We start from the raw sequence: 25,941 nt of genomic DNA, 5'->3' as shown, positions 1-25,941 counted from the left end.
TGGCATCAGGCAGAAACAGTTTTTCATGCACTGATCGTTTTTGAGAGTTTTAGCTTTTAGAACATCTTGTGTGTCGAGTGGACAGAAAACATCCAAAATACACGTTTAGGTGTTTATTTGCTACTATATCTGTTTGCATCTGTAGTTTCTAGTTAGATAATGCCTCATTTTGCCTTATTTAAACATAACATTTCAGAAAACGTATGATAAAGAAAGAATTGTCTTAATATAAGTAATCATTAATATTTCAGATTTCTGGACATTTATGCAACTCAGCACATAGTTAGTAAACTAATGCCTGATTTGCATAACAATGTGGAAAACCTGTCAAAGAACAGAACAAAATAAAATCTGACATGCCTATTGCTTTCAAAAACTCACACCAGAAGATTAATATTTCGATTATCTTACATTACAGATGTAAAAAAAGAACAAAACTATAAATCTAACATGTTAGATGTAACTCAAAACAAGACGAGACAAATGCATCTGAAGTGTAAAGGTGCAATGCAATGAAATATCTGGTTATGTTAAAGTATAAAGATAGAGTAGGGTGACAAGATGCCACATGAAAATATGAAATATATCTTGGGCACATTGGAAGCAGAAAAGAAGCAAAAAACAAAAGCTCTTAGAAGAATTTCACCATGGGAATCACAAGATCAACAAATGATTCCATACACATGAGCTGGATCATGAAATGTGGTTCTTCTCTCTGTAAGGACACGTTTCCTATCAAAGGGCCGGTGTAACCCGAGTTCCAGCCTCACCATGATCCCTCATGTGTTGGAATACACCAGTGATAACTGAGATAACCTAGGACTGGTCATTACATCACTGTAAATGAATTGAGGCTGCAGCTTATTTCTTTCTTTTCTTTTAGTCTTTTAACATTTGACAAAACATTTTGACAAAATAATGAAACATCGAGTTCATAGAGCCCGATATTATGTTTTCAAATGACTTCTTCTGTCGGAACAATAGCGCAAAAACCAAATATATTCCAGTTAGTAATAATTTAAAACAGAGAAAAGCACAAATCCTGACATGTGAGAAGCATGAACTGGAGCAACTTTGCTGGATAAATTACAGATTTCACTAACTGTCAAAATTGCCAATTAAGTAACTCAATCTTGTTGCGGCCCTAATTCAATTATATGATGTTCCACTTGCACGCAAATGACATCTGCAACATATTCAGATACATGGCTGTTTATTTTGGTTGAATTCTTTTTTTCATTTTAAGTTCTCTTAATATTCCGTTGGTTTGTTTTTAGAATAACAAATTATAGCATTATAGTCCATAAAATCTCACAGTGACATCTGAAGGTTTTGTCCAACCAACTGCCGAAATCCAAAGATATTCACTTCACAATGACATACAACAACAACAACAACAACAACACAACTGCAAAAGTAATGTTTGAAAAATGATTTAAATGAATGATTAACAAAAAATGTAATTGAGAGATGATCTCTCATGAATGCTTGTCGCGAGGGCGTAGTGAGAGTTCACCTGTTTGAGGTCCCGACCTGTGTGTGGTTGACCTGTTAACGTCCTGTGTCCCAGGCGTCGACATGTGTGGCAGGACAGTGATGGTTTTGGTTGGACGAAACATCCCAGTGACCCTCATCGACATCGAAAAGGTAACAAAATACGATAAGAACTTCCATATAAAATGCTTTTATTGAAGATACAATCAATCTTTGATGTGTGAACGTTCATCCTTATATCAGTGTGAGATTCCCAGTTGTGCATTAATGTCCGTGTGCATTAATGTCCGTGTGCATGTGTTTTACCTTCCAGTAGATGTGTTTTCATTTGTGTGCGAATATGTTTGTATTCCACATGTTGGACACAAGTACTGTTGAGACCTATTAATAAGATCAGTTATTAAATTGTACCTCCATCTTCCAGTGGACCCTTTAGACACTTCAACGAAAAGAAACTAAAAGTTGAACAAAAAGTGACCAAATCTGCTTAATATTCAAATAAACATAAGTTTTCTGTATAGAAATAGTGAAGAATCTATAAGGACTATAAGTGAGACTGATTCAGTGTGTGTGTGCGTGTGCAGGCGCTGCTGTACTTCATCCACGTGATGGACCACATCACGGTGAAGGAATATGTGATGGTTTACTTCCACACGCTGACCGGAGAGCACAACCACCTGGACTCCAACTTCCTCAAGAACCTCTACGACATCGTCGATGCCAAGTCAGTCTGACATTTTACACTCCTCATTAAACTGAGTTAATAACTGCTGTTCTGAGTAACGACGTCTGGCCGGGTCTCCTGTGGAACGAGAGGGTTGGAGGTCTTTTTCCGTACTGTGGTGCTGCACCCTTTCCTACTGGGACACACAGGAGGACTTGCTTTGTTGTTTTATCCATTTATTATCATATTTACGCTTTAGGGCGGGGCTATCGTGTGATTGACAGGTCGCTACCATGAAGCTACCAATGCAGTCAGCTACTAGACTTTACCACTTAGCTGTAAAGTTGACTAAAAGCTGATTCCTGGTTAAAAGTTATTTGTTCAATTGAATGTGTGAGTTTCTGAAATAGATCTGGCAACGACAGCTTCCACTAAAATGTGGAGGTTTGAGGCCTACTCTACTCCCCTGAGAGTGACACTGAAGTAGAAAAGCAAAAGCTCTGATTGGCCGATTGTTATGTCACAGATCTCTGGTTCATCAGTGAAGTTTATGATCTACACTGCAGGCTGGATTCTCCAGTGTGACGAACAGAGAGACAGCTGACTCCTTTCACAAGGGTTGAATGTGTATTAGCAGCATTATATATCTTGTGTATGAAATCTCTGTATCCTATGCTGCATTTTTCTGAAAGACCAGAAGCTGGTCTCACTCCCTCCTCCTCAGTTTTCGTTTCCACTCAGGAACTACTTTTTCTTCCAGCAGCATCAGTGGACGGGACATAAAGTCAGAAGAAAGTAAGAAATAGAGTTCTTTTTGACATATTCCAGTCATTGGACTCATCATTTTGGATCAAAGGACCTCATGTGTGTGAAATATGATAACTTTGAAGTCAAATTGAGAGGCAATCATATTAGTCATTAGCTTGGTTCCCATTGTTTCAGTATTTCTCCTCTCGGTTATACTTGTCCCTCTGCCTGCACACAATGATCCAATAAGGAAACTCTGCAGCTCGTATTGCTTTAACCTCCCACACACACGCACAACGTTAATGTTCTGTGCTGTATGTTCTGGGTCTGCAGTCATTTGGCTAATTCCTTTCTTTAATAGCCAGAGCTGCGTATCAAACATAAATTGTGAGGCATTTTGTAAGAAATGCTACGAAAAGGACCTGAAACGTCCTCCAGATTGATCAAAGGTCTGACAGGCTCCGCAGCATTGCTGTTGTTTCTCTCTTTATAGTATTACAACACTCTTAACTGCAATATCTTCATGAAACGTAGAAGTGCAGAGAAGAGTCAGATCTGTAGCTGGATATGATGAATGCAGCATCTTCTGTGAGGCTCGGCTGTCATTTGAACCTGGTTTGGATCTGAGTCGACGCTCTGCCTCCGCTGCCTTCTGCAGCTGCATCGATGCTCACAAACATCGTTCATGCTACAGTTCGACACGCCAAGGTTTCGGTGTTTAGACTTTTGGAGATGCAAAACGAGCCGTGAAGCGTTTTTGTTTCTCTGTGGGTTTTGGAAATCTGGCGGCCATATTTGGAAGAGGAAACCCAAACGTGGAGCGTGTTTTCGGGATGATGTATGAGCTGTGACTCAGCCTCGCTCAGAGGGTTTATAGTTTTGAAAGCAGATTCTTGTTGTGAACTAGCTCTGGATAGAACAGACAGAACTCATTGTCTTTGTTTAAGTTGAAGAATGGGTCTTCAATGACTCATCACAATAAAGAACTGCTGACAAGAAGATCAGAGATCGACGATTTCAAGGAGGAACTTCTCTCTGCCGAGGGAAATTGTTGTGCAGCGGCAGTGCAAAAGACAGATGTAAACACATTAACAGCACGGTGCAAATCCCAAATAAAGAATAAAGAACGCAGAAACCAATGAAGCAATAGCCCCCTCACTTTCCAATCACTCCCTATAAACAAAGTCTGGATCTTATCTTACTCTCCATAAATTCCGGATTGATCCAGTGTCATGTATATGATAACAAAAATATTCCTTTTTATCTTAAAATCAACATGCAGATCTGTCAAATGTAGTCCAGAAGTCAGACCTGGATCCAAATCAGCGATTGTGAGAGAGACTTCAAAGATGCTGCTGTGTAATCACACAATGCATCACTCATTAAGCTAAATGGAAGCAACTCCCTCCAAATAAAAAGTTGTTTACAGTTTCACACGGCAATCAGAGTAGAGTTCTGTGTTATCATCAACACAGTGTGCAGCCAAGCATTGTTCAAAGTTACTTTTAGACTTTTAGACTTCAGCGACCTGGAATTTAAAAAAAAAAAAAAAAAAAAAGCAGATACGTCCGGCTGAATTGCAGGGAATTGTGTGAAACCTAAAGTTTGAGATATTCTTGTTCGATGCAACAGTTCGGTGGGAAAATGGCATTAAAGAAACACAAGCAGTCAGATGATCAGACTGGTTTCAACAAACCCCCAGGGTTATTTCAATTAGAAAACATTAGAGAATTATTCCCCAAACCGTCACAAAGTTTTACAGAGATTACATGTATTATTTTAGGGTCCCTCATTTTTAGATTTACCTCCAAACAAATGGGCTTTAGATCATTTGCCTGAACTGTTGTTTACGGCCTGTCTGAAAGTTGATCCCAGCGTTTAATTGACTGTAAACCTGCGGGGGAATATAAATGTAAATTAAGTGGAATGTTTGCTCAAATGAAGTTAATTTGCTCAAATGCTGTACTTAAGTACAGTTTAAATTGCAGGACATGTATTTGAAACCGAGTATTTTGACACTGTGTAATTGCTACTTCTACTTGAGTAAAATGCACTTGAGTAAAAGATCTGAATACTTCATACTACTTCACTGCTTCGAGCAAAATATAGTGTAGCTTTTATAAGGCATCCGAGGAAAGTTTATCAAAACGGAAAGTAAAAATAGTATTTACACAGCTTTGAAAAAAATCATTTTGTATTCAAAAATACATTTTATACTGTTCCAGAAATAAACTCCAGGGCTCTGGGTTAATTAAACCTTTTGTAGTTTCTAGTAACCCCATCAATCCTGCATTAAGAAAGATTCCTTACTTATTGTGCCACCTTTATGTTCCATAATATTTCATTTTCATATCCATCTTAGCTCTCCCTCAAATAGAAAATATAATTCTTAAACAGGAATAAGCCATAAATGTGCTGCCTGTCATGAATACAAGTCAGTGACACACAGATCATGAATGTATTCTTTTTATATATATATATATATATATATATATATATATATATATATATATATATATATATATATATATAAAATCATATAATAATTTCCTAAAACGTGTTGTATTTTACTTGTGAGCTACTTGAAGAGAAACTCCACAGCTCAATGAACAGTTCTAGTTGTAGTCTCTTTCTAGTTTCTAGTAACTACAAGCAAGCTTCCTGTGTCAGTGGGAAACTCCATGCAGTCATTATGCACCGTTTAGGCCCGTGTTTCTCTTTTCATTACGTTCTCAGACTGGTCATTCAGTCGGTTTCACCACACCTTTCTTAACCTCCTTCTGTCTGGAAAATCCAGTCAATTAAGCCCTTATGACTTTGTAATGGAGTAAGATATTCCTGCTGTTTGCCCGTTAGTGGCCGTGATAAATGTGACACCCAAATGCTGTAAAAGTCGTCTGCTAGTTATTTCTGTCTCACGGTGGAGAATTAAACAAAAACAGCGACACAAAAAGGCCAAAATGTGAACGAAGACGACCTTCATTCAGCTTCCCCTTTCGTCGGAACAGGGAAACCCCGTTCAGCCATAAACGGTAACCATGACGACGTTGTTGCTGATTCATCACAGAGAGCTCAGAGTTTAATGCTAATCACATTTTGAATGCCAAGGTTATTTAGCCTCCTCCAGTCCAGACGCCGGTGTTCTCGGCCCACTTGACTTTCAGAGGCTCTAGCTGGCTCATTTAGAATAAAAATACCACGCTGGCTTGTCGTCCCACCGCCATGTGAGCTAGCCAGCTAGTGGGACTCAACACACAACTTCCATTTATGTACTGCAAAGTACTTTAGTGGTATCGGGGCTCTGGTATTGTCACCGGCGAGCCCTACTGCTTAACTTGATGGTAGCAGTTTGGAGCTGAAGGAATGAGGCAAATGTATTATTCATGTAAAGATCTCCAACACAGCTCAGCCTTCTCTCCCTTGAGTCCAGAAACACTCGATCCATCAGGACTGGTTGGAACAAATGCTTGTATAAGACTGTGTACTGACACAACTGGTGGTCCAAAGACCTTTTATTTGATTCAAAATCTAAAGGGAGTTTCTGAGAATGGAGTTGTGACAAGTAAATTGGGAAGGCTGTGCTCTGGGGACTACTCTATATTTATGAATGGTATTTTATGCTTTCAAGTTGGAGAGAGTCCTCTTTACAAATAGATGTTATTTGTTTTGTAAGTGGAGAACAAAACGCTGTACGACGGTTCAGTCAGACTGACAACTGAGACAAAGATCTCTCTGAGCAACAGCTGAATAAGAAGAGAAGAAATGACCAGTTGTTGGTCAAATCAACTGGATGCTTACATTTAAACAGGAACAGCTTCCTGTTTCACAATAAAACCACTATAACAACCTGGAATTAACATCTGGAAGCGTGTTAACGCTCTTCTTCAAACTCCCCAGTAGAAGTAGAAGGTCAGTCTATGGTCAGAACTAGTGGAACATCCCAGTTAGAACCTCCTCAATCCAACCGCTGAGTAAACTGCAGGAACGACTCTCAAACGGCGATTGAATCATTTCTTCTTTTGGGGCCAAAACTATTTCAAATGCAAATAATGCATTGTGTCAGCTGTGTGGTAGACTGGTGACCTGTCCAGGTGTACCCTGCTCTCTCCAAAGTCAGCTGGGATCAGCTCCGGTCCCGCCTGCAAGCCTGAACAGGATAAGTTGTTACATATAATGGATGAATGCATTTGGGGTCTGAATTATACGGTTTTTGCCATTGTTAAAATAGTAATTACTAGAGGAAAAATACCACTTTAAAAGCTGATTCCAAACTTTTGAATAATTTTATGTAATGAACCAGTCCCAGTGGGAATCAAACCCAAGGTACTTACTGTGCTTTCCTGCTCTGCAAGCAGCACAACAGTCTTTTTCAGATCATGTTTCACGGTCACATTTCATATAAGCTGAACTTTAGTCTGTTAATGTTATTGGAGGCTTTTTTAGATTTCTAAACATCCCCCAACTTATTAGTCACTTCTCAAGGAATGACTGCTGTATTGGCTTGGAGAGGCCGTTTAGATCTACTGAGACAATGGAGCCGCTAACCTTGGCCTGGCCTGTCCGCCATGCTCAACCAATCAAGCTATTGATTTGCTGCAGATGCACTTTGGCTCCAGACAACCTAACCAGCACACTAAAACCAAACATGAACACAAAAGTTTCCAAAGCTAACGTCTAAGTGGGGAATCGTGGATTCCTCTCTCCGGGACTCCGGGAGACTGATGAGTTTGATCATTATTTTGTCCCAGTTGGGTTTTGTTCTGGCCGGAGCAGAGACATGTGTGATCCTTTAATACTCCTTATTCCCCGAGTTAGTTTGTCAACTAAAACATTGAGTTCCTCCCCAATGTTTTGCATTATAGTATCAACAGAGGCGTGTGTGAATATATATATATATATATATATATATATATATATATATTATATTATTAGGGAACCACCAACTGGATTATACTGGTTTGGTGACCTCAAGATTGCATCTCTCCTTTTTGCCAACGATGTGGTGTTCTCGCTTCATCGGACCGAGACCTCCAGGACGCACTGTGGTGGTTTGCAGCCGAGGGTGAAGTAGCTGGGATGAGGATCATCACTTGTAGTTCAGAGTTCATGGCACTTTGTCAGATAAGGGTGGACTGGGACTGAGCTGCTACCCCTTTAGTGAGTCTGTTGAGCTCCTTTTCATGACTGATGGTACAGAGTTTGCGATTGATGGGCTGGATCGGTGCACCATCTGTGGTTTTGGCTGTGTTGAATGAGACTTGTGGTGAAAAGAGCATTGTCTAAAGGCGGAGCTCTCTGTTGACCCGTCTGTTCCAATCCGCAGCTCTGGCTGTGAGCTGACGTATGAGGTCATGGAGACAAGTGACTAAAATGACTTTCTTCTGCAGGCTGGTTTGGCTCAGCCTTACGTACACGTTTACCTTCAGTTCAGGTGGTTCTGACATCGGATCGGCTCTGATCAGTGAGGTAGAATACAACACTGTACTGTGGCAGCTGCCCTAAATAACCCTGTAGGCCTACATCAACACATCCGTAGAGAACGCAGACAAACTTTGACAGTTAAAAAAAAAAGAAGAAACTTTGAATTTAATAGTTGACAACCTGATGGTGGGTGATGCTGGTACTGGTTACTTCCAATACATTGTTGAGGACCAAAATGTTGGACGTTGTTGTCACGTCATGGCAGCACTGATGGAAAAGTCAGGGTGGCCTCAAAACCTCCTATATTTAGAATGAATCCTCTGAGGACCATGCATCTATTTACCAGTTGTAATGCAAATAGCTCCAGAAGTTGTTGAAACCTTGTTGGAGTTCAACACTGCTTGTGTGATTTTGAAAATACCTCATCCAGCTGAAAATGTAATGAATTATCAGTTGGTTAAACTATTGCCCTGTGAACTAATTATTTGATCCAGTGTTGCATTAAAGTGCAGAGTGCCTATTTAATAACTGAACCTATACAGAATGCATGGGCAGATGAAACAAAATATTAAGATCAGGATTTATGGATGGAGGACACTCTGAAACCACGCCTCGTCGCAGCCGAGGTCAGTTTTGTACTTCTCCTACTGAATGATGTGACGCAGCAGTGATTCGACTTCATGGATCTTTAAAAACAGTTAACAAATATATAGTTTAATTTCATAAGAAGAACGGGAAATGTTACTCAAACAGGAGGACTTTCTGAGGGATTATTTCCAGCCGTGGATTACTACACCTTCGTGGTGATGGAGGAACATGTTCTCCAGTGCAACAACGTGGCTCATTGATTTTTTTTTTTATGGTTTTTGAACAGTAATGGAGCTTTATGTACATATTGTACATGTATATCATGGTCTGATTACAATATTTCTTAAGGATCAGTTCATCGTTGGTTTTGGATTTGTTGACAGGAATGCGTTATATACTCAGAATTTCCTTAAACATCCAGGGTCTGGTATAGCTCTGAAGTGCTGTTAAATTTGTATTTATTTTGGAACAAACACAAGATCTGGATTTTTAGCACAAGCAGTGCTTCATTCTGTAAAATTACATACTAAAATACAAATTCTAAGCCTATTTTGGGTACATTCTGTTTAACAATAATCTATTGTACATAGACAATGAAACGACGAGTACCCTGGCATCAAGCTTTATTTTTCCGTTTAGAGGTGTCAAAAAGGTCTTTAAAAGTCATTTAATGTGTACTTTAAAATATGTGGGTATCCCGTTTCAGATGAAAAATGTATTTGAAAGGGGCATGATTTTCTTCTGTAGACAGGTTGGTGTGCTGCAGATGCCTGTAAAGGTTCCCTTGCTGATGGATAGGCTGGAACTGAGTGTCCGTGAAGTTGTGCTTTTTGGGAACTACTGTGACTTCACACAAACATCTCGTCTTCACTGTCGGAGGATTAATCCTTTTCACTTCATCCTTGTCAGACTCCTTGTTTTCCTTTAAGTTGTGTTCAAGGATGAATTAGTTTTTCCTTGCTGAATCTTTCTGTTTTTCATATTGCAGGTTTAAAAAGAATTTAAAGGCCTTCTACTTTGTGCATCCATCATTTCGCTCTAAGGTAAGACTATGTCTATGTCAATAGAGCTAAGCCTCTATTCAGGCTGAGGGGATTTGGGTGGGCGGGATATCGGTTTCGTCACCGGTGTCACATTCAACATGGATTTTGCAATACTGTCCTTACTGTGATAAACACGCACACATGTTATTTGTTTGGCGCACACACAAGGACGAGGGAGACACGACGCCACATTAACTACGTCACTCCCATGTGTCTTTTGTACAGTACGGCTCGACGGCGTCTTAACACCGTATTCTCAAACTCTTTCTTTAGGCGAGTTAAGATGCAAAAGGTTATGTCAGCTTTCTGTTTCGTCAGAATTATTTTAGGTGTAATTCTCAAATTTAATAATGAAACAGCTATAAATATGTGACACAAGTTGTTCAGCAATACAGCACACTCACAACTCAACAGCATGTCTGTTAGTATGCTACTAACTCTGAATGAATCACACTACATTTACACTATGAGGCTGGCTACTCCTCCCAAAACACATACTACCTATACTAGTCTAGACTTCTTTTTTTTTTTTTTTTTTTACATTTTCATTCTTATTACGCCAATAAACCCAGACAGTTTTTTAAAAATATGTTTCTTTATTAAGATAAGTTTCCTTATATTGCCACATGATTGAGCGTTGGTCGAAACCCTTTAAATATTGTAATAAAGTGAAATAATACCGCCACTGCCACACAAAAAATAAAATACCACGATACAATTTTAGGTCCCATCGCCCAACAGAGGGTCGTATCATGTTAACAAGAACTATCAATTAAAATAGCAGTAGTGGTAATACAAGTAGAATCGTTGTTCATAGGAAATATAGAAGTGTTATTGTTATTCTGATTATCATTCATTTATACATTTCAACTGAATTTGTTGTTAGTATTATTTCCATTGAGAGAGATTAAAATTATCAAAAATATTTGCAAAACACCTATTTGACCACATTTGATTTTCACTGCAAAACCTTTGGTTGACCTTAAAACAAATGTCAGTCTTATTGTTTTACTGTACTTGGTTGGCAAATGTGTAGCCAGGCATGACTCTTCACAGTAAATGCATTGTGCCTTTGCAACAGAACACAGCACAATTAGGAGCTAACTTTACTAAGATAAGATATTATCCAAAGATATTTACATTTACATTTAGGGCATTTAGCAGAAGCTTTTGTCCAAAGCGACTTACAATAAGTATATAGATATGCATGATTTTCCTTCACGCTGTGTATTTAATTCTTTCTTTATGTCTGTTATTTGTGGAGGCTGTTTCCTGGAATTACAGTAATCTCTGCTTAGACTTGATGTAGTTCTCTTGTTTGCTTCACAAGTTTCAGTTCAGTTTTGTCTTGGTTTTTGCAAAATGATTTTCTTTTGAGATTAAGATCAAATGTCGTCTATAAGTGATGATTGTCTCTTTGTTGTTTCCTCTCGTTCCAGGTCTCGACGTGGTTCTTCACCACCTTCAGTGTGTCGGGGCTGAAGGACAAAGTTTGCTACCTGGACAACCTGCAGCAGCTCTTCACCTGCATCAGACCTGAGCAGATCGACATCCCTCCGTTTGTCCTGGAGTACGACGTGCGGGTAAGCAGGACACATATACGCCGACACAACCTTTTTAAAAACGATGCATATTGCAGCTTTAAAGATCTTTGATATCTCCAACTCACAATCAGGGACTGACACCTGAACATACACGCACACATATCAGGGTCTGCAGCTTCCTCGTTATACTTACTGGTAAGTCCTTTAGCATTCAAGGGTGGCTTGAAACACAGGTCTGGGTTTCCACTTACATGCTGTATAGCCTCATATCCTCTCGCCGACTTATTTTGTTTTAATGGAAGCTGAACTGCTCACAGATTTCCCCCATGTGCCACATCGAAACACTGAAATGTGTTTACATGTGCGTTTTATTCCGAGCATAATTCATCAGCTGTCTTTGAAGGTGGAAAAGCAAAGGGCAAATTGAGGACAAAAACGCCAGAAGTCTTATTATTTATGTCCATTTGATGTTTCGGTTCTTCTTGCAGATGTAAACCAAAGAAGGGAAAAGGGAGTAACAATCAGCTAATGACTTGTTTATTGTGTTTACATGGGTATTTCCAGAAACGACACCTATAAATCAGTGAGACGACACTCAATTAAAGTGATTGCCCAGGTTTTTTGTGTTGATTTGTATTGAAATGTGGAATCTGATTTGAGGCTAATTGAATAGCTTTGATTTAACAAAGCTTTAGGGCTGTAAGAAAGAAGAGGTAACCCTGGCCTGTACTTGAAAAAGCTCTCTTCTCTTGGCACGGACCTGTGAGAAAGTGCTTTGGTGTGACTGAATTCAAACCAACGAAACAGGACTTCCAAAGGTTTTCATGTCCAGGTCCTGAGACGCATAAAGACGCTCCACTGAGTGTTTGTACTCCTGATGATCCGTGATTGGCTGGCGTCTGAGTTGTAGTTGGTGTTGGCTGGTGAAAAGTATACATGTGGGTCTTTTCCTGCGTTGAGTCTTGGGATTCTGGATGAGGACTGAGAACTATTTGGTTCAGCTCAGCCGTGAACTTAAACTCATTTTGAGTTTTGGTTTCTTCTGTCAGCATTTACACAAATTTCCACAGAATCACTTTGATGTTTGAGTTAAATTCGAAACAAGTACGAAACAAGATGTTGAAACAAGGGACGTTTGATGGTGTTGAAGAAATTCTTCAAAGTTCAAAAGCACCATGAAGAAAGGTTGGCGTGTGGAATCTGTTGTTGTTTATACACATCGTGGGAACACCTGCACCACAGTATCATACCAGCCTCTTTGAAATCAAATTTACTCACTTGGGCCGCACATGTACGACGGCGTATTAGGGCCACTGTCGGGGAAAAAAAAAAAAAAACGGAGCCGAGAGAGGTGGGCAATATTCTGAGATTAAAAGTCACAAATTTGCTAGTTTTAAAGTGGCAAATTTGCTAGTTTATTACGATGCTAACAACCGGCATTTATGCTAGCTAACTTCCCATGAATGTAGCTTTTATCTTTCTAATTAATCCATCCCGTGTGTCAATGCTTTGCTAAGGTCCTTAGGGTGATGGCTCTTGATGGTTAGTGTTGGTTAATTTTATATGGGCCAAATTGTCATCTTACGGTATGTGTGTTTGTTGATCGGGTGGTTTGGCTAAGCTAGCGGTCATAGAGGAAGTAATCACGTAGCTTGACCCGGATGTTTGCCGTTGCTATGACAACAAGTGAAAGCTACCGCTAGCTTAGGCAAACTACCTGCTCAATAAACACAAATAAGATGACAATTTGGCCCATATAAAATTAACCAACAATAACCATGCATTCCAGCAACACAGCTCTTTAATCCCATATTTACATGGATTTTACTGCACTGGTGTCAAAACAACGGAGCTGAATGTTGTACCACCCGGTAAAAGGATGTATTTGGTCTGTTATATACTGTGTCATCACAGATACTTAAATGGTTCAAACGTTGTAGGACCTATGGTTCAAGTCCTGTAAATGATTTATTTATGTAATCAATTCAGATTGGGTAAAACATGTATGAAGGTCAGATTGCAGCGGTTGTACCATTAGTATACCATTACATATTAGATATCATATTACATTATAGTTATGTTGTTAGCAATTTATTTATTGTACATACATACAACAGACAATCTCGTCTTCGAGAACTGTAATGAGACATGAAGTCAAACAAGATATTGAAAAATATTTCACAGGGAAATAATAAAATAAAGATAGTTAACACATGGCAAATGTATACAGGTTTGAGTACCATCCTGTCATTCAGCCATTTTTTCCATATTTTGTCTTTTGCATGCTTTAAAACTGTACTTACTATTGATGCTTGAGACTATGTGCATTCCATCGGGGGGCACAATACTTAAGTTACTATACGATCTATACGATTTTAAACATATGCAGAGTATTCCGATCACATTGGTATTTACCTTTTTTTTAACTGCAGTTTGTCAGCAGTCTATTTCATCTAATAACAAAGATTTCACTTGGTTCATTTAACTTCAATCATTTTTATTGCAGCTAAATGTGTTTGCCATCATTGTTTTGACTAACTTCCTGACAGTTACACATTAATAGTAAAACTAGCAGGACCACTACGGCCATGGTAACACTTTTCATTGCGACTGCTGTCATCGGATCATGCCAGAGCACGTTAAAGGGAACATTTGCCTCCTTTTATGTGGATGTCTGACCAATGCTGATGCTGGTAAATAAGATCGCACTGACGAGCGTAAACAAGGCCTGATGTTTACGATCTAGAGTGACAAGAATGAGTGTGAATCTTTGGCTTCACTTCGATTCGATTAACGATACAGTAGTTGGCGATTCGATTCAAGGACGATTTTTTTTTTTTTTTTTTTTTTTGGAACGATTTGATTTGATTCTGTAAACCACGATTCGATTCAGTTAATTGTAACCAAAATTCTATATCCATGAAATAAACATGCAATAATGCGAGTGAGACTATCTGTATTCTTCTGAAAGGTGAAAAAATAAACAGACCACAGAATTACTTATTTAACACATTTATTCTATAAAAAAGTAGTCCTGCATAATATTTTATGCTGAATACAAAAATGTAATGCTGAGTTATTTTTAACATTTTTCAATAGACTACATGCTGGTGAGAGAGGGTCTTAAACGTATTAAAACATTAATCATAATTAAGAATCACGATTAAACGCATTTATATTGATTATTGGTGAAGCCAAAACGATTCATTCTATTTATTTATTTTAACAGTTTTAGTTGAATCGATAGGACTGACAATCGATTCATCGATGAATCGAATGAATCGTTACACCTCTAGTGACAAGTGATGACTTCAACATAAAATGGCATCTTCCAACAGTCTACCTCACCCATGGGCCCATAAAACAAGTGCACTAGTGTTTCCTTTAACCCCAAGAACCAAGGAAGGAAAATAACTCGGCTACTCGTGCATTTTACATATTTTAGGACCTCAAGATTTAAGTGTTTGTACTGGTAAGGGCTTATCTACCGACGTCTCTTTCCTTAAGTTGGTTGATGGGGAAAAGTATTTTTTGGAACATCACGATGGACGTGATGGACCTGGAAGTTGTAATTACATGTTTTGGCCATTTTTGAGATTTTCTTCAAAGCCTGGCACTCTTCCTGGCAGCTCGGGACAACCCTGCAAGCTCAAGGTCAGCCCTGGGTTAAAGTCAGGGTGAGTCCAGTTTTGAATGTGCCAGGACCGTGCTGGTGCTTCAGCTTTCTTTGCCCAAGGCTAAGAGCTCAATTAACCTGGGGCTAAGAAACTAATGTTACTCATCAGGAACTTCCTTTTACGTTAACCTCAGTCTCTTGCAGGGAATTGAACTGTCAGTATGTGAACACAATGGGCTGACCTCCTCTAAGGCTGTAGTATGGTGCATTTCTCCACTTTCAGCACTGCAGCCAGTGAGCGAACTGGGCAATAACATTTATATCAACACCTTGCGTTGCTGTTACCCAGAAATAGTTGGGCTGAGTTTCAGTGCTGGTGCTGGAGTCCAGGAAATAATGATTCCTTTCATGTATAAAAATGGAAACACTCACAGTTCGCACATCACATGTAAGCTGTGAGCACAGGTCATTGGTTTCTGAGAAAACATCATTTATGATTATTCTATTTTTATGATATTGGCTTTACAGAGCTTTTATAGCAAGTTTCAGCTTATTGTTTAGCTGTCCGACTTCACTGTTTTGGTTCACTCATGGTTTTTGGCTTTCAGAAAAAAGGTCATAAAAAGGCACTGTTCACTGCTCAGCACCAACCAGCAGGCTAAGTTTAGTGGAGCATTTAGCCGCTAAAAAAGCTACATTTCCCTCAAGAAGTGATGAAGACCAAAAATAGAGCTAATATAGAGAATGTAGCACTAAAAATGAATGATAATATTTCTCTGTAAATGCAGGATTTGTAAAGCCCATTTTCGACCGCAAACAGGTTGTGGTAGGGAGGGGTAGTGCTTTCTTGTGTCTGGGGTCCATGTGGTTGTCACGTTGCCTCAGTTATTACAGTGAAGGAAAATAATTCACAGATGATCAAAGGGGACTTTATTGTATCCTTTCATCTGACATAATGAAGCCTTCTGGTTGCAGTTTGCCAAAAAACAACACTTGAAACAAGGCTTTTGTCACAGCGCTGTCACTGTTGTTACTGTATTTTTTGAAAATATGCATGGAAATGCAGTTATAGGTCTCCCAGAATCAAGCATTCATGGGCAGTTCAGAGCCCATCACCTCCCTCAGGGTCGACCACCACAAATTAATTATCAACCTGTTGGAGTCTTATTATGTCACTGCTGTGACATTGTTAATGATTGGCCCAGAGGGAGAGGACAACATGTTGACTGTTACCCAGTGGTTGAAGAAGCTTTCAGACCCTTTACTGAAAGCTAGGTTTGGTAATATTGAGATACCAGCAAGAGTGAGCTAGATTTTAGACCCATCCAGCCCAGTGTTGCCAACTCTAGCTGGCAGCACTAACTCCAAAAGTTGCTAAGTCTACTGAGAAAGTTGCCAACTCGGCCACACTGCCAGTCCGTCCCTTCAGGCCTCCCTTCAAACGAAGCCACTGCCCCAGAAATATCTTTATGGACCAACATGGCTGTAGTTAGTACTCAGAGCTGTCAAGCTAGCAGCTCGGGATGGAAAGAGAATTTCAACAGATATGACAGAGTGCTTTTGAAGATGACCAGCACTTGCTTTAAGTAAAATACAACACTGAGAAAATAATCTAGGACAAATAAAAGTTCTGCATTCAAGACCATACTGAAGTAAAATGATTTAAGCATTATTAGCTACAGGTACTTTAAGTTCTTAAAGTTTAAGTATTGATAGTGTTTTACCATTATATGCATTCAAAATTAGGGCCACACAGTATGCAGCCACATAGAATGTTGACACACAAATTATATTTGCCTCCCCTCAGTAGTAACCGAATATACCCTGATGTTCAGTGGTAGAAAGTGACTAAGTACATTTACTAAAGTACTGTACTTAAAGGACCATACCAGTTTTACCACATGTCACTCTCCAATGACAACATCGGCCACCTAGCTTAATCCTCTACCATGTTTACCAAAATTGTTTTATTTTGTTAGTTTGTTTGTCTATGTTTTGTCCATATTCAATAAAAGTATGTACCTGAAAATGTTTGTTGCGGTTATTAAAACTCACCTCGTCATTACAATCCTCCTTCTAGCTCCAATTCCAGTTAGAAATTCAGTAAGAAACGATTTTCCCAGGCGTAATAACAACGATTGGCTGAAAGTTACACCTTGTGCTAATGTTTATTCTTGGCTCGTACTGACACAGTGCCGCCGTCGCTCCATAAATGAATGATTTTCAACTTCTCCCAGTACGTCTTCTTCATATGTAACCAACATTGAGCGTTTCTCATACAATCTTGTTTATCGCACCTCTTCCTGGTTACAAAGTCCAAACAGAGCCAGCTAACTTTTATCCAATGGGATGCAGCCAGGGGATCATGTGTTCCTTGTGCAGAGAGTGTGCTCGTTATTGAGGTCAGCGTACGCCGAAATGAGACTCTCTTGAACATGATATTACCGATATAGCAACATAGCAAGTGACTTTTCTTCCCCTCCATCTCAGGTGAACGGACCGTACCATCCCTCCCAGTCCTCCAGTCTGTGACAGCAGAGCGCTCGGACCTCGGGGTGACGAGGTGGTGGCAGCCTGTCAAGTGGAAGCCTTTTATGGACATCGTGTTGCCTGTGAGGTTCTGATCTCCTAACCTCCTCTTAAAAGGCTCTGAACCGTCGTGAGGAAACTTTTTGTTTTGTCCCTGCCAGAAGGACAAAATTAACAGTTGCAGCCCACATTCAGCAGCATGTGGCCTGCTGAGCGGTCATTCTCTCTCACCACAAACTATTTGTGGATCTGGTAATAGTTTCTGGATTATGCCTTATACTGCGATTTCTTATTCAGCAGTTTCCTCAAACATCCCCAAATATGAAGTTTCATGTCAAGCCTGATAGTTTACTCAAAGCGTTTTCCATCATGTGGTCATATCAGACGTCCTCGCCCATGTCTCGGAATATTGTCAGACTTTTGAAATGCTGGAGTAAGATGACATCCCTCTGTCTGTCTGTCTGTCTGTCTATCTGTCCGTCTGCATACCCACGCCGTGTCATTCTGTACCGCACCACGCTGGACGGAAGTAAAGACTAAGTTTTGTTCAGGCGGAAGCTGGACTTTCCCACAAGGTACGTTGTAATAACGACTTCTGCCGCTCTCCTGCCGTCGCAATCGTTCTGTGTTAGTTTAGGTATCATGTACCAATAAGTTCATGTCAAAAAGTTGCATATTTCCGTCAAGCAACTTAAAGGAACACTTTTGCATTTGGGAAAATATGCTAATTGTCTTTGTTGCCGTGAGTTAGATGATTAACACTATTAACGCACTCAGATGTGGAAGGTAAATGAAAATCTACATCCAGGAGACTGTTAGCTTAGCTTAGCTAAGGGGAAGACCACAACCTTGAACAGATAATACACACAAGATATAGCGTGTTCGACCACACAGATATGAGTTGTATCCTTCTTCTCATCAAACGCTTGGCAGGAGAGCAACTGTGCGTTTTTCCCAACCAATCCACACAAGGTGTTGTTGTGTCTGGAAGGTGGCAGGGCATATGTGTCCTTGTGCTTCCACTAGCAATGTGATGAACTCTGTGTTGAGAAAAGTAGCTCTGAAACAATTCATGGATTGATCAACAAAGCATTCATCCGCAACAATTTTTTTTAAATCTGCATGTAATCGTTCCTAATCTCGAGGCTGACGGTAGGAAAGTTCTTCGGTAGCGCCTGTATACGGATACCCAGCTGTGGTAACATCAGCCTTCTCATCAGGCTGAAGGTCTTCATGTCTGCAGATGCATTGAACAGCTTTACGACCGCGGTTCTCCAGATCAGGAGATGACTCGTAAGATCACAAACAATATTCTCCCACCTCACTAACTTCTTGTCTAGTGTATTTACATCTACATTGTCCAAAATGTCTAAAATGTCTCTTGTTAATTCTTTGATTGATGAGAAGATATCGTTTTGATTAAAAGTGACAGTTTGCCCCAAAATCAAAAATACACAATGGTGTTATTAATCAATCTAGACCGTTTTGGTGTGAGGAATAGAGTTGCCATACACACTCCGCTTGTGGTGCCGAAACCAAACAAAACTCAACAGCAATGTTGTTTCCAGAAATCGTGACCCAGTTAGTACAGCTGATGCACAGACCTTGTTGTAAGCAGTTTCATGTTGGAACTATTTTCTTTCTACCGAACTACATCCGCCAACTGTATAACCATGCAGAGAGGAATGCGCATCTGCACTCGATACTGCTAGCTCACCTAGCACCACTGAGCTAGCCAACGTTATAGCTCAGCTGAGGAGGATGCCATTGATGTTTACATCTGGTATTGTCAAGAGCTCTTAGTCCATGAGGAGATGCACGCTTCCTGCCATCGGCAGGTGTAGTTCAGTGGACAGTGGAGAATAATTCCTGCATGAAAGTCAACAATTGCTGTGGACTATCGCGAGATACCGGGTCATGATTTCTGGAAATAACATTTCTGTTGTGTTTGTTTTTTTGGTGCTTTGAGCACCACAAGCAGCGTGCCATACAGTCCCATCTGACATCTTTAACACGAGGAGAATCGCACCAAAACAATCCAGATTGACAACTACAGGTAAGAGGGGGTGAATGTGTACTGTACTTTTAAGGGTACACAAACAAGAAAGGATGACTGTTTTATTGCTGATTGTGAGGCAGACTCTAGAAATAGCTGATTTAGCCCTCGCCAAAGGGGCTTGATGATTGTTCGTGCCTGTTATTTAAAATGATTATTTGCACGGTGTTTTCACAATGCATGAGTATGATTTAACTGGGGCTACCAGGCTGGAGGGTTTACTTTCACATTCCTGTGATTGTGTAAACTTTGAATCGATCACTATGATGCAGACCCTCCCCATCTCTCCGGTACGCCAAGAGGAAACACTATCACAATAAATAGGATCTGTTTGAACGACGTGTGTCTCTGTTGGGATGGATTTCACATGCGTGTACTCACACACCTCCGTCTGCTGTGTTTCCACATAATGCCAGCAATCTGCACATCTTTAAATAATTCCAGCTCTGTTGGGCAAACAGCCTCTTTCATCTCTTCAGGGTCGAGCTCGTGTCCTCATGTACTGAAGTCAGACAAGTCATGTGAGATGATCATTAGAGAGCTGAGCTTGAAACTCGAGGCTTCTTAAATTGTAACTTGCATGTTGTTGGACTTCGATGGGCCGTGCCAGCTGCTCGAGGACATTTCATTTGATTGCTGTTGTAAAAATTAAGAAAAATTTAAAACTGAATATGACAATAAATTGTTACAATAAATAAGACTCCCATTATTAAGAAACAACAGGAAAATTGGCTTCTTTAGCAAACCTTTTTTTTTTTGTCTGAACTGTGATTATGTCAGAATGTATATAAAAGATGAGCCAAACTTTAACTTCCTTGGAGATTTATAGTCTTTTTTATGATTTCAAAGTGATGAATGGAGGTTTGGTTGTCCACAACTTCCAAGATTTACAGTTCAGTACTGTTTTTTAATATATGTATGCTGTTTAAACAAACACTGATTAAAATGATTTTCCTCTGTAAAGATGTGTTTTCTGTATTGAAATTGAAGGCTTGTCTATCACAGGGCTGACATGTAGAGACAGACAAGTAACCAGTCAAGACAGACAGGTAACCAGTCTATCACAGGGCTGACATGTAGAGACAGACAGGTAACCAGTCTATCACAGGGCTGACATGTAGAGACAGACAGGTAACCAGTCTATCACAGGGCTGACATGTAGAGACAGACGGGTAACCAGTCTATCACAGGGCTGACATGTAGAGACAGACAGGTAACCAGTCTATCACAGGGCTGACATGGAGGGACAGACGGGTAACCAGTCTATCACAGGGCTGACATGTAGAGACAGACGGGTAACCAGTCTATCACAGGGCTGACATGTAGAGACAGACAGGTAACCAGTCTATCACAGGGCTGACATGTAGAGACAGACGGGTAACCAGTCTATCACAGGGCTGACATGTAGAGACAGACGGGTAACCAGTCTATCACAGGGATGACATGTAGAGACAGACGGGTAACCAGTCTATCACAGGGAGACATGTAGAGATAGACGGGTAACCAGTCTATCACAGGGCTGACATGTAGAGACAGACGGGTAACCAGTCTATCACAGGGAGACATGTAGAGATAGACGGGTAACCAGTCTATCACAGGGAGACATGTAGAGATAGACGGGTAACCAGTCTATCACAGGGCTGACATGTAGAGATAGACGGGTAACCAGTCTATCACAGGGCTGACATGTAGAGACAGACAGGTAACCAGTCTATCACAGGGATGACATGTAGAGACAGACGGGTAACCAGTCTATCACAGGGATGACATGTAGAGACAGACGGGTAACCAGTCTATCACAGGGCTGACATGTAGAGATAGACGGGTAACCAGTCTATCACAGGGCTGACATGTAGAGATAGACGGGTAACCAGTCTATCACAGGGCCGACATGTAGAGACAGACAGGTAACCAGTCTATCACAGGGAGACATGTAGAGACAGACGGGTAACCAGTCTATCACAGGGCTGACATGTAGAGACAGACAGGTAACCAGTCTATCACAGGGAGACATGTAGAGACAGACAGGTAACCAGTCTATCACAGGGCTGACATGTAGAGACAGACAGGTAACCAGTCTATCACAGGGAGACATGTAGAGACAGACAGGTAACCAGTCTATCACAGGGAGACATGTAGAGACAGACAGGTAACCAGTCTATCACAGGGCTGACATGTAGAGACAGACAGGTAACCAGTCTATCACAGGGATGACATGTAGAGACAGACATGTAACCAGTCTATCACAGGGCTGACATGTAGAGACAGACAGGTAACCAGTCTATCACAGGGAGACATGTAGAGACAGACAGGTTACCAGTCTATCACAGGGCCGAATTGTAGAGACAGACAGGTTACCAGTCTATCACAGGGCTGACATGTAGAGACAGACAGGTAACCAGTCTATCACAGGGATGATATGTAGAGACAGACAGGTCCATCCTGCATGTCTTTGGACTGTGGGAGGTAGCCGGAGAACCCAGAGAGAACCGACGCTTACACGGGGAGAACGTCCTTTATTATCTGTCTAATTCTCATCATCACCTCCACCTTTCAACTATTGGACCTAAGTGATACTTGCAACTGCGATGAAACCAGTGAAATCTTAGCAGCGATAAAACCAAGACAAATGATAACTAATATGTTATGAATTTATATTTCTGTATACTGTGTCCAGGGACTGTTTGTTTTCATCTAGACCAGCAACGGGACAACCAAAAGCATGGTGGATGACATTTACATTTAGGTCATTTAGCAGACGCTTTTGTCCAAAGCGACTTACAATAAGTACATTTGTCAAGAGAAGGAAACAAAGAAACCACGACGTATCATTGCTGATAAAGTAAGAGCTAAAAATAGAACAAGTGTTAGGTCCTCATCTGAGTAAACTAGTACTTCAAGAGCAACAGTGCTACGATACGAGTTTCAAACTGTGTTTGCTTGTAAGGCCTTTAAAATGTCAAAGACGCTCCTGTGGCTTTCAGGGTGGTCTTCCAGGGAGAACATGTAAAAAAGACTGTCACCTGCTTTGCCTTGGTTTTATGACATGCGAGGAGGAGAATCAAAATGGAAATGCTAACATCCAAAACTTTAGATGTATGACGTGGATATTACTTGCTTCACATCCATAGAACATCCAGTTGTGGATCATATAATATTGTATGCATTTCTTTCTGAAATAAAAATAAAAATTAAATATGACTTGTGTCTGATATGTCAGAAAAGCAACCAGAAAAGTCTCCCTGTCCTGTTTCAATGTCTCCATGGTGGAAAGAAAGTTATGTGACTCAGGCTCTTTTTATTTTATGGATTTCATGGATTGCCTATAGTGTAATTGTATTATGTTGTGCTAGTATGTGCATGTATTGCACATCTCTGTCCGGGGAGAGGGATTCCAGATGCTCTTCCTGAGGAGTCTTCCATTTTTTACCCTGTTTTTTGGCAGGATTTTTTTCCTAATCTGAATCGAGGGTCTCTAATTAATCGCCACATGGTGGAGGGGTTTGTGTAAAACCCCACTTTGCTAGTTTGAAAGTGGCAAATTTGCTAGTTCATTACGATGCTAACAACTGGCATTAATGCTAGCTAACTTCCCATGAATGTCACTTTTATCTTTCTAATTAATCCATCCCAACGTGTGACAATGCTTTGCTAAGGTCGTTAGGGTGATGGCTGTTGATGGTTATTGTTGGTTAATTTTATATGGGACAAATTGTCATCTTATGGGTGTTTGTTGATCGGGTGATTTGGCTAAGCTAGCTGTAAACACGTTGCTTTACCCGGATGCGTGCCGTTGCTTTGACAACAAGTGAACGCTATCGCTATCTTAGCCCAACCTCCCGATCAATCAAGACTTTTTAATGACTGTTTCAACATACTTTCGATGAGGTTTTTTTAAATACTTTACTATGACTTTTGTATACATGGTATACTATGACTTTTTTCGACATGTCATAATAATACTTTTTCATGACTTTTTTCAGCATGCTTTAGTGGGAGTTTTTTATGGCTATTTTCAACTTTGCACAGAATGTTAAAAAAAATTGGATAAACATTGATATATGAATGAATAAAGGGATTTATTTATCTATAGATAGGAACGAGGAATCTGTGAAGCGTGTGGTGTATGGAGTGGATGATGTGCTGCATGTGTGTCTCATGTTGCTATAACAAGGAAAAGGAAACCAAACAGACACAATGCGGAGCTGTGTGGTGAGGAAATCTACCAACCAAAGGTCTGCCGCTGCTGAAAAGAGACACAATATAGCAAGAGTAAAGCAACCAAGCCATCACAACAAATTACAAGTTTTTCTCCATTGGTTTGGCTCAAAACAGAAATGACATTCTCAAAAGTCTAAGATCATTTGGCATAACAGTCTTACAGTTCAGCACAACACTATAGCTCACTTGCAAAAGCTCATATCTCTCCCAAAACTGTTCACTTAAGCTTCAAAACTAAATTCCTTCCCCATATAAAGAGTCAGTGCCACAAAATTGCAAAGATTCTCTTCTCATTGCTTTGGCTCATTTCTTGAAACAGACCGGACGTTCTCAACACTCTTGGTGCTTTTGCCAAAATAACCTAGATGGTTCAGCACAACACCGTGGCTCACCTGCAAAAGCTCATATCTCTCCCAAAACAGTTCACACATGTGTCAAAACCAAATTTCTTTCTCGTATAAATAGTCAGTGCCCCCAAAATGCATCATCCCTTTGGCATTGTGTAAGCACTGCAAGTCAAAATGTTTAGATGTTTTGTCACTATGGCAGAGGATCGTTGAAATGTCCCTCATGTCCACAATGGAGGAGACTGTAGAGCGAGGAGCATTAGGCTGCACTCTGCGACTCTGCCGACAACATGGTCTATAATTGTGGCCCAAATTTCACCCGGGACAACATGGTGTCTTCGTGCTCCTCGGCCTCTTCCCCCTATTCCACCACCACTTACCCTTACTCCTCTTCCTCTTCTTCTTCCTGGAGCAGGCAGTTGCCTTTGTTCATTTGCTTGGCCAGGTGCCTCCATGTTCCGAAATGGTACTGGTCCTTGTCAACCTTATATATATATATATATATATATATATATATATATATATATATATATATATATATATGTTTGGCAGCATTCACAATCATAGACAGCACCTGTCAGGTAACTAAACATACTGTTTGATTGGTTCTGAGATGAGTGAAACTCCTCCTTCGTTCTAGTTTCACCTGACTGTCAATGACTGTACTCAATTTATCAAATGTTCCAAGAGATTCATATATGGTATTCATGGTATTATGTTCTTGACTAATTTTGACAATTGAACAGACTATTGTGCAAGTGATGACTTACACAATAAAATTATGCTGACATGTTTCCCAGAGAACAACCATTAGACTGAGAATCGACAATCAGTTTAGATCAACAAGATCTATTCATTTGGAAATTGTGCTAAATGTAGGCTACCTGTACTTAATCATTTGCAAAGATGTAATGAGATATTGAGACATGTACTAAGACAATTGCAATTTGATTAATGAATGAGAAATGCAATTCTGTTGTGGACAATTGACACACTATGTGTTTTCATGACATTTTGATGACATACCATGCTGTGACTTTAATTACTTTTATGACTTATGGTGTAATTATGGTGTAATTACTTTTTTAAATTTGCTATGATATTCTATACTATGACTTTTTATAAAATGCTTGACAGTTTCAAGATTTCACATATGGTCTATGGTTTAAGAATTTTTACAGATTTATGTAAATGTATGTCTCAGGTGTAAACTGAGGGACGATACCTGCAAACAGAGGGAGGATCTCCAACCGGAGCCTCTGGGTGTGTTTCCCCTTTAAGAACACAGGGGAGATGGAGACAGATAAGTGGCTGAATAAGAAGGATAAACAGCAGGTGTTGCACTCAGAGTGTTTTTTTCCCAACCGGTTTCACCTTCCCTCGACAGACAACAGCATCGTGTTCCAGGACGTGCAGAAGTGGCCCTGTGCTGATTAAAAACCTCCAACCTGTCTGCTCTCCGCTGTCCTCCCCACCTCCCCTTCTCTTCACCTGCCCACATCCTGCTGACCGCTGTGACCCCCCTTTCATCATGTCTCATCTTCAGCTTTTAATCTCTCTATTCATTCCACCTGGATTAAAGTACTGGCAGGGGATGAGGATGGAAGGATGTTGCTGTCTGTTCTGTAAATTAAATGAAGGCTGGGGTGAGTGGGGAAGGAAATCCATTTT

General features: G+C 40.2%; 1 protein-coding gene across 1 annotated transcript in view; it reads left to right on the top strand.

The window, feature by feature from the left end:
- Nucleotides 1-20,691, top strand: part of gdap2 (ganglioside induced differentiation associated protein 2) — a 34,166-nt gene extending 13,475 nt beyond the window's left edge. The window contains exons 10-14 of the mRNA XM_084022643.1: nucleotides 1,571-1,647; nucleotides 2,079-2,218; nucleotides 9,903-9,957; nucleotides 11,397-11,540; nucleotides 17,608-20,691. Of these exons, the coding sequence (XP_083878769.1) occupies nucleotides 1,571-1,647; nucleotides 2,079-2,218; nucleotides 9,903-9,957; nucleotides 11,397-11,540; nucleotides 17,608-17,649 (458 nt within the window). The 3' untranslated portion in view covers nucleotides 17,650-20,691. The remainder of the gene's footprint in view (nucleotides 1-1,570; nucleotides 1,648-2,078; nucleotides 2,219-9,902; nucleotides 9,958-11,396; nucleotides 11,541-17,607) is intronic.
- The last annotated feature ends 5,250 nt before the right edge of the window (nucleotides 20,692-25,941 follow it).

This window comes from Eutrigla gurnardus (assembly GCF_963514095.1).
Source record: "Eutrigla gurnardus genome assembly, chromosome: 12".
In the NCBI taxonomy this organism is placed as follows: Eukaryota; Metazoa; Chordata; class Actinopteri; order Perciformes; family Triglidae; genus Eutrigla; species Eutrigla gurnardus.
This window is presented reverse-complemented; position numbering and strand designations above follow the sequence as displayed.